Raw genomic sequence first — 15,497 nt, 5'->3', positions numbered from 1 at the left:
ATGCGAAGCGAAAGAATCTGTCCTATGCTAACTCTTTTACAAGGAAGTATTCATATCAAGGCGAAGAAATAGATGGGGCCGAAGATTTGGGTTTGTAAGATTTTTTTGGTGTAGGAAATGCTATTAGCCTGGAGAGGGAACTAGATAGATGTTATATTGGAAATATGAAGCTCCATGTTAACCTCCCAAGGTATAAGAGAGATGGGTATGCAAGTAAAGGAGGTGGTGTATATATTAGTAAAGCGAAGCCAAGAGGGGGGACGTTCACCATCACACACAGAGAAAGAACAAGGAGGTGTGGAGGGAAAAAGGAGGGAAGGAAGAAAACAACAAAAATGGCACTGGATCACAGTCGTATGCAGACGCAGTGAAAAGATCAACACAAGGTCAATGGAGTGGTCCCAGTGTAACGACGTAGGTGCAATCTTTACCATGGTTGACTAATAGTATGGTCAGACGTATGTTGGATGAGTTTAACTTTGAAATGGGTCAAGAAGAGTGCCTTAAGGGAGGGATGTCCATGTTTAAAACAAAGTATTTAGGTGACAACTTAGTTCTTTTATCTCCCAAGGCAGAAGGAAGAATGGAAGAGTTGGTGAAACTCTATATGGAGTGGTTCTATAGCGTCTTTGCAGACATCAAACCATGATTTGTGTATGATGTTGTAAGATATAAACAAGTGTGGGTCAGATGCTATGGACTGTCGTTCCAACTATGGAGCAAAGAGTGTCTATCAAAAGTTGTGGGGGAAGTAGCCACGGTGGTGGGTGTAGATGAAGCCACTTTGTCATGGGATTTCCTGGAGTATGCTCGATGCCAGGTTAGGTTGCTAAAGTCGTGTAAAGCAAATATTTCCAAGGAATATCGTACTAATTGGAGAATATATAACATAATTATAGTTGAGGAGGCAGTAAACAATGGTGGTGCAGAGTTATGTTGCAAGTGTGCTTTCAATCATGAAGGGTCTTCCGACAATGTTTCCTCATTAGACTCTTTCGTGACAGACTCGTTGGTCTCTGAAAAGCTCAGTAATGAAGAGGATGGTAATGAAGTAGGGAATGGGTGGTGGCCGGAGAAGGTAACCGGGGGAGAAGTGGGTTGGTTAACAAAGCAAGCATCAAAAGTTCTGGAGAAGGAATGTTTAGAATAACACGAAATCTGTCGGCAAAAAAGAGGGGGCATCTACTCAGGGTGTGGGTATCAAAGGTGACGCGAACCCGCTTCTTTGTCTAGAAGGCTCCCAACCCGAGGTAGTTAAGAATTGGAACGTGGCTGAAGGGGAGGGTGAAGAGGTAGAAGTGGGGAACGAGAAGATAGGCACAACTAGTGGAGAGGAAGGAGTAATCATGGAGGAAGCTCGTATAACACTAGAGAGAGTGCGACACTTAAGAGCACTTTGGGAGCAGGGGGCTCTAACAGTTCAGCGACGTTGGCGGTCAAAGGGGGGCTTGGGATCTCTTCACCAAGGAAACAACTATTCGACCATGTTAAGCTCTAAAACCTATGCTACGTCGGACTTTGAAATCGTTGAATGCCATAATCGTCTTAGAATGGAGGTCACTCTAACTGAAGCTACTAGGTTATGGGAATTAGGAAAACGGTTGGGGACAACATGTTCGGGGGACGCAGGCATGCTAATCAAAGAAATGGAAACGTTGGAGGATAGGGATAACCAAGTGTTGAGCAAATCTAAGGAGGGAATCAGATAGGGTATTCCATGATTATTATTAATCTTAATGTCAAAGGGTTGGGGGGGGGGGGGTTGGGGCGGAGTGAAAGCCAAATATCTTAGAAATATCATCGCTAAGGAGGGTGCGGAGCTTGTGTGTTTGCAAGAAACAAAACTAACAGAGTTCTCCGATAGAAGGTGCATCTCTCTTTGGGGAGATAATAAGGTGGGATGGGAGCATAATAAAGGTGTGAACGGGGCTGGAAGTACGTTATCTATGTGGCACAAGGAAGCGTTCACGTACGCGTCCCATACTATAGGGAGAGGATATATTGCTATTATGGGTCACCATATAAAGTCGAACTGCTCATGTGTTATCATTAATGTTTACGCTGCGTGCAATCTGAGTGAAAAGATCGTTATATGGGAAGCTTTGTCTGCTTTTAGAAGTCTTCATCAGGACAAGGTGTGGTGTTGTTGTGGTGATTTTAATGCAGTCAGGTGTGCTGCAGAAAGGAAAGGCATTAGAGGAAATGCTAGCAATAAAAAGGAAATCAGAAGCTTCAATGATTTCATTGGAAGTAATCTGATGGAGGATTTGCCTATTGTAGGTAAGAAGTTCACATGGTATAAGGCAGATGGATCCGCAAAAAGTAGGCTAGACAGAATTCTGGTATCCGAAGAATGGCTCAAAGTATGGCCAATGAGCAAGCAATATGTACAAGCAAGGGAGGTTTTGGATCATTGTGCAATAGTGGTGAAATCCTGGATTAAAGACTGGGGTCCAAAACCATTTAAGTCAATTGACGCATGGCTCCTGGAACCTGGGTTCAAGGATCTGGTGAGGGATAAATGGATGTCATATGAGGTGCAAGGTAACAGCATAACCAAAGTCAAAGATAAACTCAAACGTTTAAAGTTTGATCTTAAAGAGTGGAATATGAGCGTTTTTGGGAATCTTGAGGAAAACAAGCGGAAGATCATGAAGGAGATTGATAATCTTGATGTCAAGGATGACCTATGTGATTTGATGGAGAATGAAAAGTTAAGAAGAATGGAGTTAGTTAGTCAACAAAGATTGGTAGAGAAAAAGCTGGAATCTGTGTATAGGCAAAAAGCCAGGTCAAACTGGTTCAAATATGGGGACTCTAACTCTAAATTCTATCATTCTACTACCAGGTGGAGAAGAATCAAGAATGAAGTTAAAGGAGTCGAGTTAAAAGGTCAGTGGTGTGAAGAACCGGACACAGTGCGAAGGGAAGTAAAGCGAGTTTTTTAGGATAGGTTCAAGGCCACCCCTGATCTAGGAGTGAGGCTAGGTGTCGTGGACTTCAAATCTCTTCCCGAAGAGATTAGCTTGAGGATGGTTGAGGTGTTTTCTGAGAAGGAAGTCAGAGAGGCAGTGTGGCACTGTGAGGGATCTAAGAGCCTAGGGCTAGACGACTTTAATTTCAACTTTATTAAAGCCAACTGAGAGAACCTAAAGGAAGACATTATGGAAGCGGTGCGTTCCTTTCATGAGTCAAGGAGCCTTCCGAAGGAGTGTAATACGTCTTTTATTGCTCTTGTCCCGAAGGTAAAAGATCCTATCACGATTGACCAGTTCAGACCTATTTCTCTCATGGGAGCCATGTATAAGATCATCACCAAGGTCATGTCGCATCGAATTAAGGTTGTTATACCTATGGTCATTGATGAAAATCAATCAGCTTTTATGAAAGGTAGGGGTTTGCTAGAGAGTGTTCTGATAGCCAACGAGGTGATCGAAGAGGTACGAAGAAGTCGGAGGAGTGAAGTGTTTTTGAAGGTGGACTTCGAAAAGGCATATGACTCAGTTAGGTGGAGCTTTCTATTCGATATGCTAAATAGGATGGGGTTTCACGTGAAATGGATTAAGTGGGTGCAAGGTTGCTTAGAATCAACAACAGTGTCTATTTTGGTCAATGGAAGTCCAACGGAGGAGTTTAGACCGACTAGGAGTCTGAGGCAAGGTGATCCTATGGCTCCGTTTCTCTTTCTTATTGTTGCTGAAGGACTGGCTGGTCTAGTATGCTCTGCCTTAAAGGAGAACCTGCTAAGTGGAGTGAGAGTGGGGAGAGTTGAGCTTGAATGTTGTATGTTACAGTTTGCTGACGACACCCTATTTATGTGTGAAGATTCTTTTACTAATATCTTCACTATCAAGGCAATCCTCAAGGTTTTTGAGCTGGCATCAGGTATCAAAGTTAACATCCATAAGTATAAGCTGGCAGGTGTCAAGGTTGGAAGAAATTTGTTAGAAACATATGCAAAAAGTCTCAACTGTGGAGCAATGCAGATTCCTTTCAAATACCTGGGGCTACAAGTAGGTGGAAATCCTAGGAGAACGCAGTTCTGGGATCCAGTTGTGGATAAAGTTAAAGCTAGACTCAGTGCTTGGAAGGGTAAATGCCTGTCACTAGCAGGTAGAGTATGTCTGGTTAAATGGGTCTTAACCACCATACCTCTATTTTACTTGTCCATCTTTAAAGCTCCAATATCAGTGTGCAAAAAGATTTCTAGCATCCAAAGGAGGTTCATTTGGGCGTGGGGGGCTGATCATAAACGTATTTCGTGGGTTAGTTGGGAAAATGTGTGCAAGGCAAAGGAGGAAGGGGGTCTAGGGGTTAAAGATATTAGAATGTTTAACTGTGCCTTACTAGCAAAGTGGAATTGGAGGATGTTGAGTGAGGAAAAAGGGAAATGGAAAGAGATTCTAGATTCTAAGTATTACACGGGGGGAGTAAGAAATGAAGTGTCGGGAAACTACTCTTCTTGGTGGTGGAAAGACCTATCTAGGGCTTGTAGTGAGGGAGAATGTGATGGATGGTTTCAGAAATCGGTTGTATGGAACGTTGGAGCTGGTGACAAAGTCAGATTTTGGGAAGATGTCTGGGTGGAGAATAATAAGCTTAAAACTCTGTTCCCCAGCCTGTTTACTATTTCGTTGGACTAAGGAAAGACGGTTGATGAAGTGGGTACTTCAGAGGATGCAGGGTGGAACTGGAGGTTAAGTTGGAGAAGGCCTATGTTCAACTGGGAAAGTGCTATGGAGGAAGATCTAATAAATCTTCTTATAGGAAAGAGCCTATACAAGGAAAGCAAGGATACTTTAATTTGGATAGAGGAACACGATTGTGTGTTCTCTGTGAAATCTGCTTATTTGACCTTGTGTAGTCAAGCAAATAATGGCCCGCAGGACATATTCTCATCTCTCTGGCTAGCTATAGCAGTACCCAAAGCGTTGTTTACAACTTGGAGGATTTTGCTTGGTAGACTCCCAATTTTCGACAATTTAATTCGGAGAGGTATGGTTGTCAACTCTCCCCTGTGTGTGTTTTGCAAGGAATCTCAAGAAACAATACAACACCTCTTTCTAGAGTGTGCTTATGCACAACGTGTATGGTCCCTTTGCTTAAGATGGATAGGCATCTCGTATGTGTAGCATAAGGACATCTTAATGCACTTTGAGAGTTTTCTTTTGTCTAACCTCAATGTTAAACTGAATCAAGTATGGAAGGGAGTCTGGGTTAATATAGTCCCAAGTATTTGGGATCAAAGAAATTTGGTAGTCTTCAAGCAAGGGACAGCCGATGCAGAAGAGATCTTCCACCTAGCCCAACTGTCAGTGTGGCTTAAGCTGAAGTTTGGGACAACTTCCTTTAGTTATGCCTTATCGGATTGGATCCTCAATCCCGGTCAGTGCCTGCAAAGCTGTTATTGATGAGGGTCTTGAAATACACATTCTTTTTTCGATGCTTGAAAGGAATTTGTGCTGGATGGGGCAGGGCTGGTGGGAGTAACCTTGGAATCTTTGGCGATGGGAAGGTAAGTCGAGGTGACTGGTTTAGTGCAGGGAAAGGAAGGGTAGGGCGTGATCTCAGTGGTTATAGGAGAAGCAGGGGACCACTATTGAATAACCTTAGTAGTTAGGGGTTGATGTAGGCACATATTTGATGAGGTTTTCTGCTGTTTAGCAATGCCAATCCAGCGTCAGTGGAAAAGCCAGTAAAGGAGGCAACGCTGTTGGACCAATGTACACGGCAATAATAGAGTTGAACCATGCAGAATCTTTGTGGGTGTCATATAACACTACAACCTTTTCCAGTTAGTGTTTTTAACTTTGAGTATCTATAAAAGAAGTATTTGGAATTGAGGGGCTTTAGAAGAAGCTCAGGGAGCAATCTTTGTTGTGTTTAAGCACATGAGAGGGTGGTCCAACTAGTTGAAGGGAGTGGTATCACAACTGCTTGGGATACGTTTGTGAAGGGAGGTAGCTGTGAGGTGATGGGAGCTGCAACTATATTTTCCTGGTTGACTTCCTCTAGTCACGAAACAGGGGTACTAGTAGTGTTATAATTGTTGTGGAGATGTCACTCTTTTTGTTGTTTTTGTTTGCAGGTTTGCCATTTCATATGGAAAGGCACCTAAGTAAAGGTTGCTGGCCTGCAAATCTGGTATCATATATTTAGTTAGTTTGGAGTTGTGGCTGTCACCTTCTATCTACTATGCATGAGAAGCCAAGCACATTATAACTCCTAGCCCGTACCTTCTGTGGTTTGTCTGGACGAGCAACTTTGTGGCCTGATGTGTTGTAGTTGCAGGGCCCTGGTACTAAATTAGAAGTATGTGTGCCAAATCTGTTGGGAAGAATGGTTGCTACTTCAACATCTTGAGTCCATCGTCTCAATTTCTGGTCTGGAGGGTTGTTGATGGGTACATTGCCAATAAGCTTTGAAGAGTGTTATTTAGGAGTTGCTGTGATGGATTTCTGTGGACTATGTTCGGTGTACAATCTTTTTTTTGTCCTAGTTGGTTGGTAAAGGCCTTATTTTGATGTATGTCTTTCTGTTGGAAAATTTGGTTATATCTTAGGAGTTACATATGGTGGTTCTTTGCTGACCAACAGGTCCTTGTGAGCCTTGTGTGCTCTTTGGCAGTTTAGACATTAAGGTGTCATGTGTACGGGTTGGGGCACCCCTGAAGTGCCTCTTTTTAAATTTATTAATTCTTTGCTGATAAAAAAAAACAACATATAAAAATCTAGATGAATAAATTCTTTTTGATACATCTAACTGTACATAGTTTATGAGGCGATTGTAGATTTCAATTGTGTTTTACTTTTAAAATTAGTATTTTCTTTTAAGTATTTAAGAAAAGGAATACTGAGATATTGATGATATACACTATGATGTAAATAAATTTTTCTTCCATTTGGTGGTACATTGGTGATTTGTTGATTCATTGTTTTACATAATGGTTCTTGCTCTTACAATATCAAATTTTACAATCTATTTCTTAAGATATTGTTAATGATTGCAGGATTAGTTTAGTGTGATTGGTCTAGGAGTTGGACTCTTATCTCAAGTTTTTATGTGATTTATAATACTTTAATGTTAATGTTTATATGACTTCTAGTATTGTTTTTTTCTCTCATCCTAAACTAATTTTACTTTTCTTTTCTCAATAAAAAATGGATCAAACTGAATCTGTTTGCGAGAAGTAATTTATGATTTATTTCAGCCTAAGGTTTAGATTAGTTAAGATATCTATAATTTAAAGGTGTAAAATTTGACATTATTGAAATTTTTTTCATTTTTATATAAATATGGTAGGTTTGGTTGTGTGGAAATGCTTGAAATAGTTTCAAAATATGTGTTTATAAACTATTTCTCCTAATAATAGAAGTAACTCATGTATTTCTCCTAATAATATGATAGGTTTGGTTGTATGAATGTTACATTTTAATCTGATTTTACTTCTAATAATAGAAGTAACTCATGTATGCATCTTTGTTTCCATGATAAACACACATCTAATAAATACTTTCAATTTTTAGTGTTATTTTGGATAAATTTTAGAAAGTCCCACATCACTTGTCTCCACTTGTCTTGAGTTTTGAAGTGAAATTTATATATTTGTCTTGAGTTTTGAAGTGAAATTTATATATTTGTTGAACAATTTTGTTCTACAGGACTTATGGAATCTTTGTAAGATATTATAATCTTTGTAAGATATTTTACTTCCTTTCTTTTATTTTATATAATGTGTTTTACTTTTTACTTTTTTATTTTATTTTTTGAAGCATCTAAGAAAATGAATATGGAACTATTGATGATATATACACTATAATGTGAATAGGTTTTTCTCAGTAAGATAGAAAAGTGGGAGGTGTTTTTAGCTAAAAAGAAACAAATATATGCCATGTGTGAGGCTATATTGCACTTAACAAAATATTGTTTTATATTTGTACTTCTTTTCCTTTGTTTAAAAATAGGTTTATCTAATTGTGCATAGTTTATGAGAACGATGGTGGATTTCAATATCTTGTATTTTACTTTTTTATTTTTGTATTTTCTGAAGCATTTAAGAAAATGAATATGGAGTTATTGATGATATATACACCATAATGTGAATAGATTTTTCTTAAGTTGATATTTTTGTTTCATGTAGCTAAATTCTCTAACAACATATTTTAATCTTCTTCATGGATTTGAATGGTGAGTTATAATGTTTGTATGACTATTCTCTTGCATTATAATGCTTGCAAAAAAGTAATATATTTATGAGTGTAATTAATAAAAGATTTAATGTATTTTTTCATGAATATCTCTAATTACTTATTTCTATTTCTATTTCGAAGTTGAAAAGTTACAATAATTTATGTGTTGATTAGTTACAAGGTAATTCTCAAAATCCTTAACTTCATTTTTATGAACAATTATATTATTGGAATCCAACAAGATTTCTAAAAGAAATAAAAAAAACAACACACAAGTATAAAAATACAAGATGAAACAACACACATTTGAAGAAAACTAGTCTCTTTAATTTGAGAAGATAGATAAAATTGTGAAGTATATTTTCTCAAGGTGATTGTGAAAAGTTTGGATTCTTTATATTGTGTCAATGAACATAATAGTAAATGGTTACTTATTGATACACAAATATGACACTCTATTTATTGTAATTTTCTCAATTAGATATATAAATTCCATATCCCTTATTAAATATTGAAAATTTGTTGATGATGTTCTCGCCCCAGGGGTTACATCTTCTCGCCCCCAGAAACACGGAGGACTTTTTACTGGCGTCTCTACATTGCCCCAGGGGTTACATCTTCTCGCCCCCAGAAACACGGAGGACTTTTAACTGGTGCCTCTACATTGCCCCAGGGGTTACATCTTCTCGCCCCCAGAAACACTGAGGACTTTTTACTCTTCCTCGCCTGCACTCGCTCGGCAGCGAGGAGGTCTTTATCTTGCCTCAGAACGCGCGAGGGCGTTGAGGTCTTTCATCTGGTGCCTCCGATCGCCGAAAGACGATGAGGATTTAAAAACTTTAACTGATGCCTCTAATTGTCGAAAAACGATGAGGACTTAAAAACTTTTACTGGTGCCTCCAATCGCCGAAAAACGATGAGGACTTAAAAACTTTAACTGATGCCTCCAATCGCCGAAAAACGATGAGGATTTAAAAACTTTTACTGGTGCCTCCAATCGCCGAAAAACGATGAGGACTTAAAAACTTTTTCTGATGCCTCCAATCGCCGAAAAACGATGAGGATTTAAAAACTTTTACTGGTGCCTCCAATCGCCGAAAAACGATGAGGACTTAAAAACTTTTTAGAAAGCACGCGATATATCTTTACTCGCCTTAAATCACGTACAAGTGACAAGGTCTTTCTTCAAAACTTTTGGAAAATAGCACACATGCAATCTGAAAACACCTTGTACTTCGAAAACTTTTCTTTTGTTGGGTGGCCTCGTTAAAAACCCTCCTTAGGGAAAAAAGAGTGCCCCCTTCAAACTGTTTCATCAGAGACATTGTAATATGACTTTGTGTTTGTCTTTACTTACAAAGCTCTTAACTATAGTACAACTTCAGGTGTGTGGCGTTCCAGGTGCGAGGAATCGCCCCTCCTTCCAGCGTCTCTAAGCGGTAGGCGCCGTTCCCGAGCGCCTCGGTTATTCTGAACGGTCCAGTCCACTTGGGTGACAGTTTATTCTCCATCTCGTACTGGTGGGCCTTCCTCATCACCAAGTCACCTTCTCTAAACTGCCTTGGCATCACCTTCGAGTTGTTTCTTCGTTCAACCCTTCTCTTCACGGCTTCAGCCTTCAACCTCGCCTCTTCCCTGACCTCATCCAGTAGATCCAGGTTCAGCCTTCTCTCTTCATTCGAGTCTTCCTCTACGAAGTTCTGGAATCTCGGCGAGCTCTCCTGGATCTCCACCGGAATCATGGCATCACACCCATAGACCAAGCTGAACGGGGTCTCATGGGTTCCTGACTGCTCGGTGGTGTGGTACGCCCAGACTATACGGGGCACCTCCTCAGCCCAACTTCCCTTGGCTTTCTCAAGCATTCTCTTCAAACCTCTCAACAACACCCGATTAGCTGACTCCACCTGGCCATTTGTCTGAGGGTGCTCGACGGATGCAAACACTTGTTGAATTCCCACCCCTTCGCAAAGCTTCTTCAACAGGTGGCTTGCAAACTGCGTCCCATTATCCGACACCAGGCGTTTAGGCACTCCAAACCGGCACACGATGTTCTTCCACACGAAACCTTCGATCTTGTGTGCGGTGATCTGGGCCACTGGTTCTGCTTCAATCCACTTGGTGAAATACTCAATCGCCACCACCAAGTACTTCATCTGCCTGATCGCCAGCGGGAAAGGTCCCAGGATGTCGATTCCCCAAGTATGAAACGGCCAAGGGCTATAGATCGACTTCAACTCCTCGGGAGGTGCCTTGTGCCAATCGGCGTGCTGTTGGCATTGTTTGCAACACTGGGCATACTTCTTGCAATCTTCTCTCATCGATGGCCAGTAGTAGCCTGCACGGAGAGCCCTCGCGGCCAGGGCTCGACCCCCAACGTGGCTTCCGCATATACCCTCGTGGAGCTCTGCCATGATCCTCGTGCACTTCTCGCCGTGTACGCATTCCAGGAGCGGGTGAGTGAACCCAAACCTGTACAGATCGCCATCAATCAATGTGTACTTGCTGGAATTTTTCTTTACCTTCCTAGCTTTTGTCGGATCCAGTGGGAGGAGGCCATCTGCCAGGCACCGCTTGTACTGTGTTATCCAAGTGTCTGGCTCATGGGTGGCGCAGACCTGCATCACATTCACCTTCTCTCCTCGACATGCTCTAATTCTCGGCGATCTCAGAGTTTCTTGCGTCAAGGACTTATGGCTTCTCGCTGCTTTCTTCGTCGACTTGCTTATCTGAAGCACCAGGTGATCTGCTACAAATGCCCTTGGCATCTTCAGAGTTTCTTGAATCACCGTCCTCTGCCTACCCCCCTTGCCTGAGCTGGCGAGCTTAGCAAGCAAGTCAGCTCGGGCATTCTGCTCTCTGGGCACATGTACTACTTCAAAGGAGGCAAAGGAACTCCTCAATTCCTGCACATATGCCAACTAAGCCGCCATTTGTGGATCTTTAGCCTGGAACTCGCCTGTTACTTGCCCCGTGACCAGCAGCGAGTCACTCTTAGCCATCAGCACCCTAGCTCCCATCTCCTTGGCCAGCAAAATTCTGGCGATCAGCGCCTCATACTCTGCTTGATTGTTACTGACCTTGAAGGCAAATCTCAAAGATTGTTCGATCAGCACGCCGTTGGGTCCCTCCAATATGACTCCAGCACCGCTGCCCTGCTGGTTCGACGATCCATCCACTGAAAGTACCCAACGGAAATCGTCTCCTTCAACCCGCGTCGCCTCTGATGAGAGCTCAACCACGAAATCTGCAAAGATTTGCCCCTTGATCGGGCCTCGGGGCTCATATTTGATATCAAACTCTGACAACTCTACGACCCACTTCACCATCCTTCCCGCAACGTCAGGTTTCTTCAAGACCTTCTGGATGGGCAGGTCAGTCATCACCAGTATTGTGAAACTATGGAAGTAGTGGCGCAACCTCCTCGCCGAAAATACCACGGCCAGTGCAGCCTTCTCCAGGGCCTGATATCTCGTTTCTGGGCCCTGCAACACCTTGCTCACAAAATAAATAGGCTTCTGAGCCTGATCTTGATCCTGGGCGAGCACCGCACTCACCGCCCTCTCAGTCACAGCAAAATACAACCTGAGAGGGATTCCCACCAGCGGTTTGCACAGAACCGGCGGGCTCGCCAGATACTCCTTCAGTTTGACGAAAGCTTCCTCGCACTCTTTCGTCCAAACGAACTTATTATTGCGCCGCAGACACTGAAAATAGGAATGCCCCTTTTCTCCGCTAGCTGACACGAAGCGAGATAGGGCTGCCATCCGACCTGTTAGCTGCTGGACTTCTTTCACCGTAGCTGGGCTCCTCATCGCCAAGATGGCGGCACACTTGTCTGGGTTGGCTTCTATTCCTCTTCCAGTCAAGAGGAAACCTAAAAACTTTCCAGCCTGCACGCCGAAAATGCATTTCTCCGGATTGAGCTTTAACTTGAACTTGGCGATCGTCGTGAACAATTCTTCCAAGTCTGCAACGTGCTTGCTTTTTTCCGGCGAGGTCACGACCATGTCATCGACGTAAGCTTGCACGTTCCTTCCCAGCATTGGTGCAAGTACTCGATCCATCAGCCTCTGGTACGTGGCCCCCGCGTTCTTCAACCCAAACGGCATCACCTTATAGCAGTAGCACGATCTCTCCGTCATGAAGGCTGTCTTCTCTTCATCCATGGGATGCATCTTGATCTGATTGTATCCCGAGAAGGCATCCAGGAAACTCAGCAACTTGCACCCTGCAGCACTATCGACCAGGGCATCAATGCTTGGTAAAGGATACGAATCCTTTGGGCAAGCTTTGTTCAGGTCGGTGAAATCGACGCACATGCGCCATTTCCCGTTACTCTTCTTTACCAGCACGACATTTGCCAGCCATTCAGGGTACTGGACTTCCCTGATGTGGCCTGCAGCGAGGAGTTTCTGTGTTTCGTCCCTGATCGCCTGCCTCCTCTCCTCGTTGAACTTTCTTCTCCTTTGTCGCACTGGTTTCATCAAGTTGTCCATCGCCAGATGATGGCACAAGAAGTCGGGATCAATCCCGGGCATGTCCGAAGCGGACCATGCAAACGCGTCCAGATGCCGCTCAATCACCTTGGCGATCTGGTCCTGGAGCTCGACCTCCAGAGATCTTCCCAGCTTGAAGATCTTTCCTCCGATCTCCTTTTCGAGCCATTGCTCGACAGGTTTTGGCCTGGATTCTCTGGCGATCACCGCCCTGGCGATTCCCTGCTCCCTCGCTTCCTCAGGGCGATTCCGCTCCTCTTCCTCCTCCAGACCAGCATTCTTCTCCCCCAGCTCAGCGTCCACCATCTCCACATCTCTTCCGGCGGCCTCCTCTGTTACCGTCGATCTGGGCTTCACACCGGGAGGTGGGGTGGTTGTTACATAACTCACCGATCTCTTGTTTTTCAGGCTATTCTCATAGCACTTTTTCGCTTCTTTTTTATCAGACTTGATCGTGATCACCACCCCTTCCATGGACGGCAACTTTACCTTCATGTGCCGAGTCGACAGGATGGCGCCTATCCTGTTAAGCGTGGGCCTTCCCAACAGGATGTTGTATGCTGAAGGAGCGTTCACAATGAGGTACTTGATTTTCTCCGTCCTCGACCCAGCCTCATCTGTAAACGTGGTTCTCAGCTCAATGTACACCCTGACCTCCACCTGGTCACCAGCGAACCCATATAGGCACCCTCCATAGGGCCTTAGCTGGTCAAGGGGCAACTCCAGCTGCGTGAAAGTCGGCCAGAACATCACGTCTGCCGAGCTCCCTTGGTCCACCAGAACTCTGTGGACCTTCCTTCCCGCCGTAACCAACGAAATGACTATGGGATCGTTGTCATGGGGCACAACGTCCCGAAGATCCTGTTTGGTGAACGTAATGTCCACTTCCGGTGAGTGATCTTCAAACATATCCACTGTCATCACCGATCGCGCGTACTTCTTCCTCTGCGATGCGGTGCATCCACCACCTGAGAATCCCCCTGCAATGGTGTGGATCTCCCCGTGGATAGGCATCTCGTGTTGCTGGGCTTCTCCACCTGCGGGCTGGGAACTCGACGCTCCCCCCGTCCTCCTGTCCAGCAGATAGTCATTTAGGAACCCGCTCTTAACCAGATCGTCGAGCTGATATCCCAAAGACAAACACGAGTCCAAAGCGTGGCCAAAGCCTTGGTGAAACTCACACCAGGCATCTGGCTTTGACCCCAGCACCTTGTCGCCCACCTTCTCAGGCGCTTTCAACCTAGCAGATATGTTAGGAATGGCGATCAGATCCGCTAGTCCCATGACAAACTTGTGCTTAGGCGGGCGATTGTATTCCCGGCGTGCTGGTTGCTGGCGTGCTTGGCTCCTTCCCTTGTTTCTCCTATCGTAAGGATGGCGAGTCCTCTGGTCCTTCCTGGCCGCCGCCGCTGTTTCCAGCACCCTTTGCGGCTGGATTCTGGTCTGGGCGCGTGGCCTAGCGAGAGCCAGGCTCCCTCTCTTCTCAGCGACCTCACTTTCATCGGCGATGTGAGCCACCGCAAGTCGCCTGACTTCAGAAAACGTCGCGGGGTGAGCCCTGATCAAGGCCTCGCAGAATGGTCCTGGCAGCACGCCCTTCTTGAAGGCATAGACCAGCATTTCTTCATCCTTGGCCGGCGATCTGACCATCTGCGCCCCAAAGCGATTCAGGTAGTCTCTGAGGGACTCTCCCTGGTACTGCCTTATATCGAACAGATCATAAGACACCCTAGGCGGTGCCTTATTCACGATGTACTGCTCGACAAAAATCTTCGAGAACTGTTGAAAATTGGTTATGTGGCCGTTAGGCAGGCTCACAAACCACTCCATCGCCGTTCCCTGGAGCGTACTCACGAACATCTTGCAGTAGACGGCCCGGGCCAATATCGATCTAAGCCGACCCGGGCCATTGTCAAACAGAGTCGACCCATGCCCATGTTGATCGAGTCGACTTAGGACCATGTCAATCCGAGTAGGCCCAGGCCATAGGCACATCACCCTTCACTGTACTTTACGGTCATCCACCACCATCCACTTTGGATTTGCTACATACCCCACACTCCGGAACCATCGTGACCGAGCTCCTACACCAACACACCGTCATCTTACACGAATTGAAGAAGCATCTCTAGTGCACGCTCCAATGCATGCGGGACAACGCTGACCGCCATCGCTTTGATGTGTCCTTCAACATCGATGATGGGTGTGGGTCCGCCTCCAACCGTAAATTAATGTTAACTCACTCCCTCTCACCTAATTTACTAGTCGCATCTACCTTGCCCACAAAAATTAAAGTTAACGCACACCCCCTCTCACTTAATTTCCTAGCCACACCACCCCCCTCGGCCAATGGCCCTTCGACACGTCAAAAGTTGCATGTGGAAAGGACATCGAGCCCCTCTCACACTCACCAATCCAACACGCTCCATTCATTCTCTCACCTAACCATAATATCAACCCCACCAACCCACCACAATTCCCAAGCCACGTGGACACCCACCTTGAGCCCCTCTCCCACCCAACAATCAGAACACTCCATTTACCCTCCCCACTAACCCTAATATCAACCCCACCAACCCACAATTTCCAAGCCCAACCTAATATAATATTCTTACCCACTTTGAGGATGAAGCGTCTCCACAAGCGAACAAAAATGTTAGAGCATTGGGCCCCCAAGACAGCAAGCCCACTAGATAGAAGAAGCAACCTTAATGGATGAAAGATTATGTTCTGTAATAGATTAGGAGCAGTGTCATGTCTAACATTGGTTGTAGAGCCTTAGGGCCCAATGACTTGTATCAGTCAATAC

At 44.4% G+C, this 15,497-nt stretch overlaps 1 protein-coding gene across 1 annotated transcript; it reads left to right on the top strand.

Moving 5' to 3' along the window:
• Positions 1 to 2,009: 2,009 nt before the first annotated feature.
• Positions 2,010 to 2,948, top strand: LOC137839333 (uncharacterized). The gene has a single exon (XM_068648452.1). The coding sequence runs from the start codon at positions 2,010 to 2,012 to the stop codon at positions 2,946 to 2,948; it is 939 nt and encodes a 312-aa protein (XP_068504553.1).
• The last annotated feature ends 12,549 nt before the right edge of the window (positions 2,949 to 15,497 follow it).

Source organism: Phaseolus vulgaris, chromosome 3 (assembly GCF_000499845.2).
Source record: "Phaseolus vulgaris cultivar G19833 chromosome 3, P. vulgaris v2.0, whole genome shotgun sequence".
NCBI classification, from domain to species: domain Eukaryota; kingdom Viridiplantae; phylum Streptophyta; class Magnoliopsida; order Fabales; family Fabaceae; genus Phaseolus; species Phaseolus vulgaris.
This window is presented reverse-complemented; position numbering and strand designations above follow the sequence as displayed.

Excerpts from the sequence above, each read along its gene's own strand:
- LOC137839333 (XM_068648452.1), top strand. The coding sequence starts at position 2,010 with ATGGGTCACCATATAAAGTCGAACTGCTCATGTGTTATCATTAATGTT.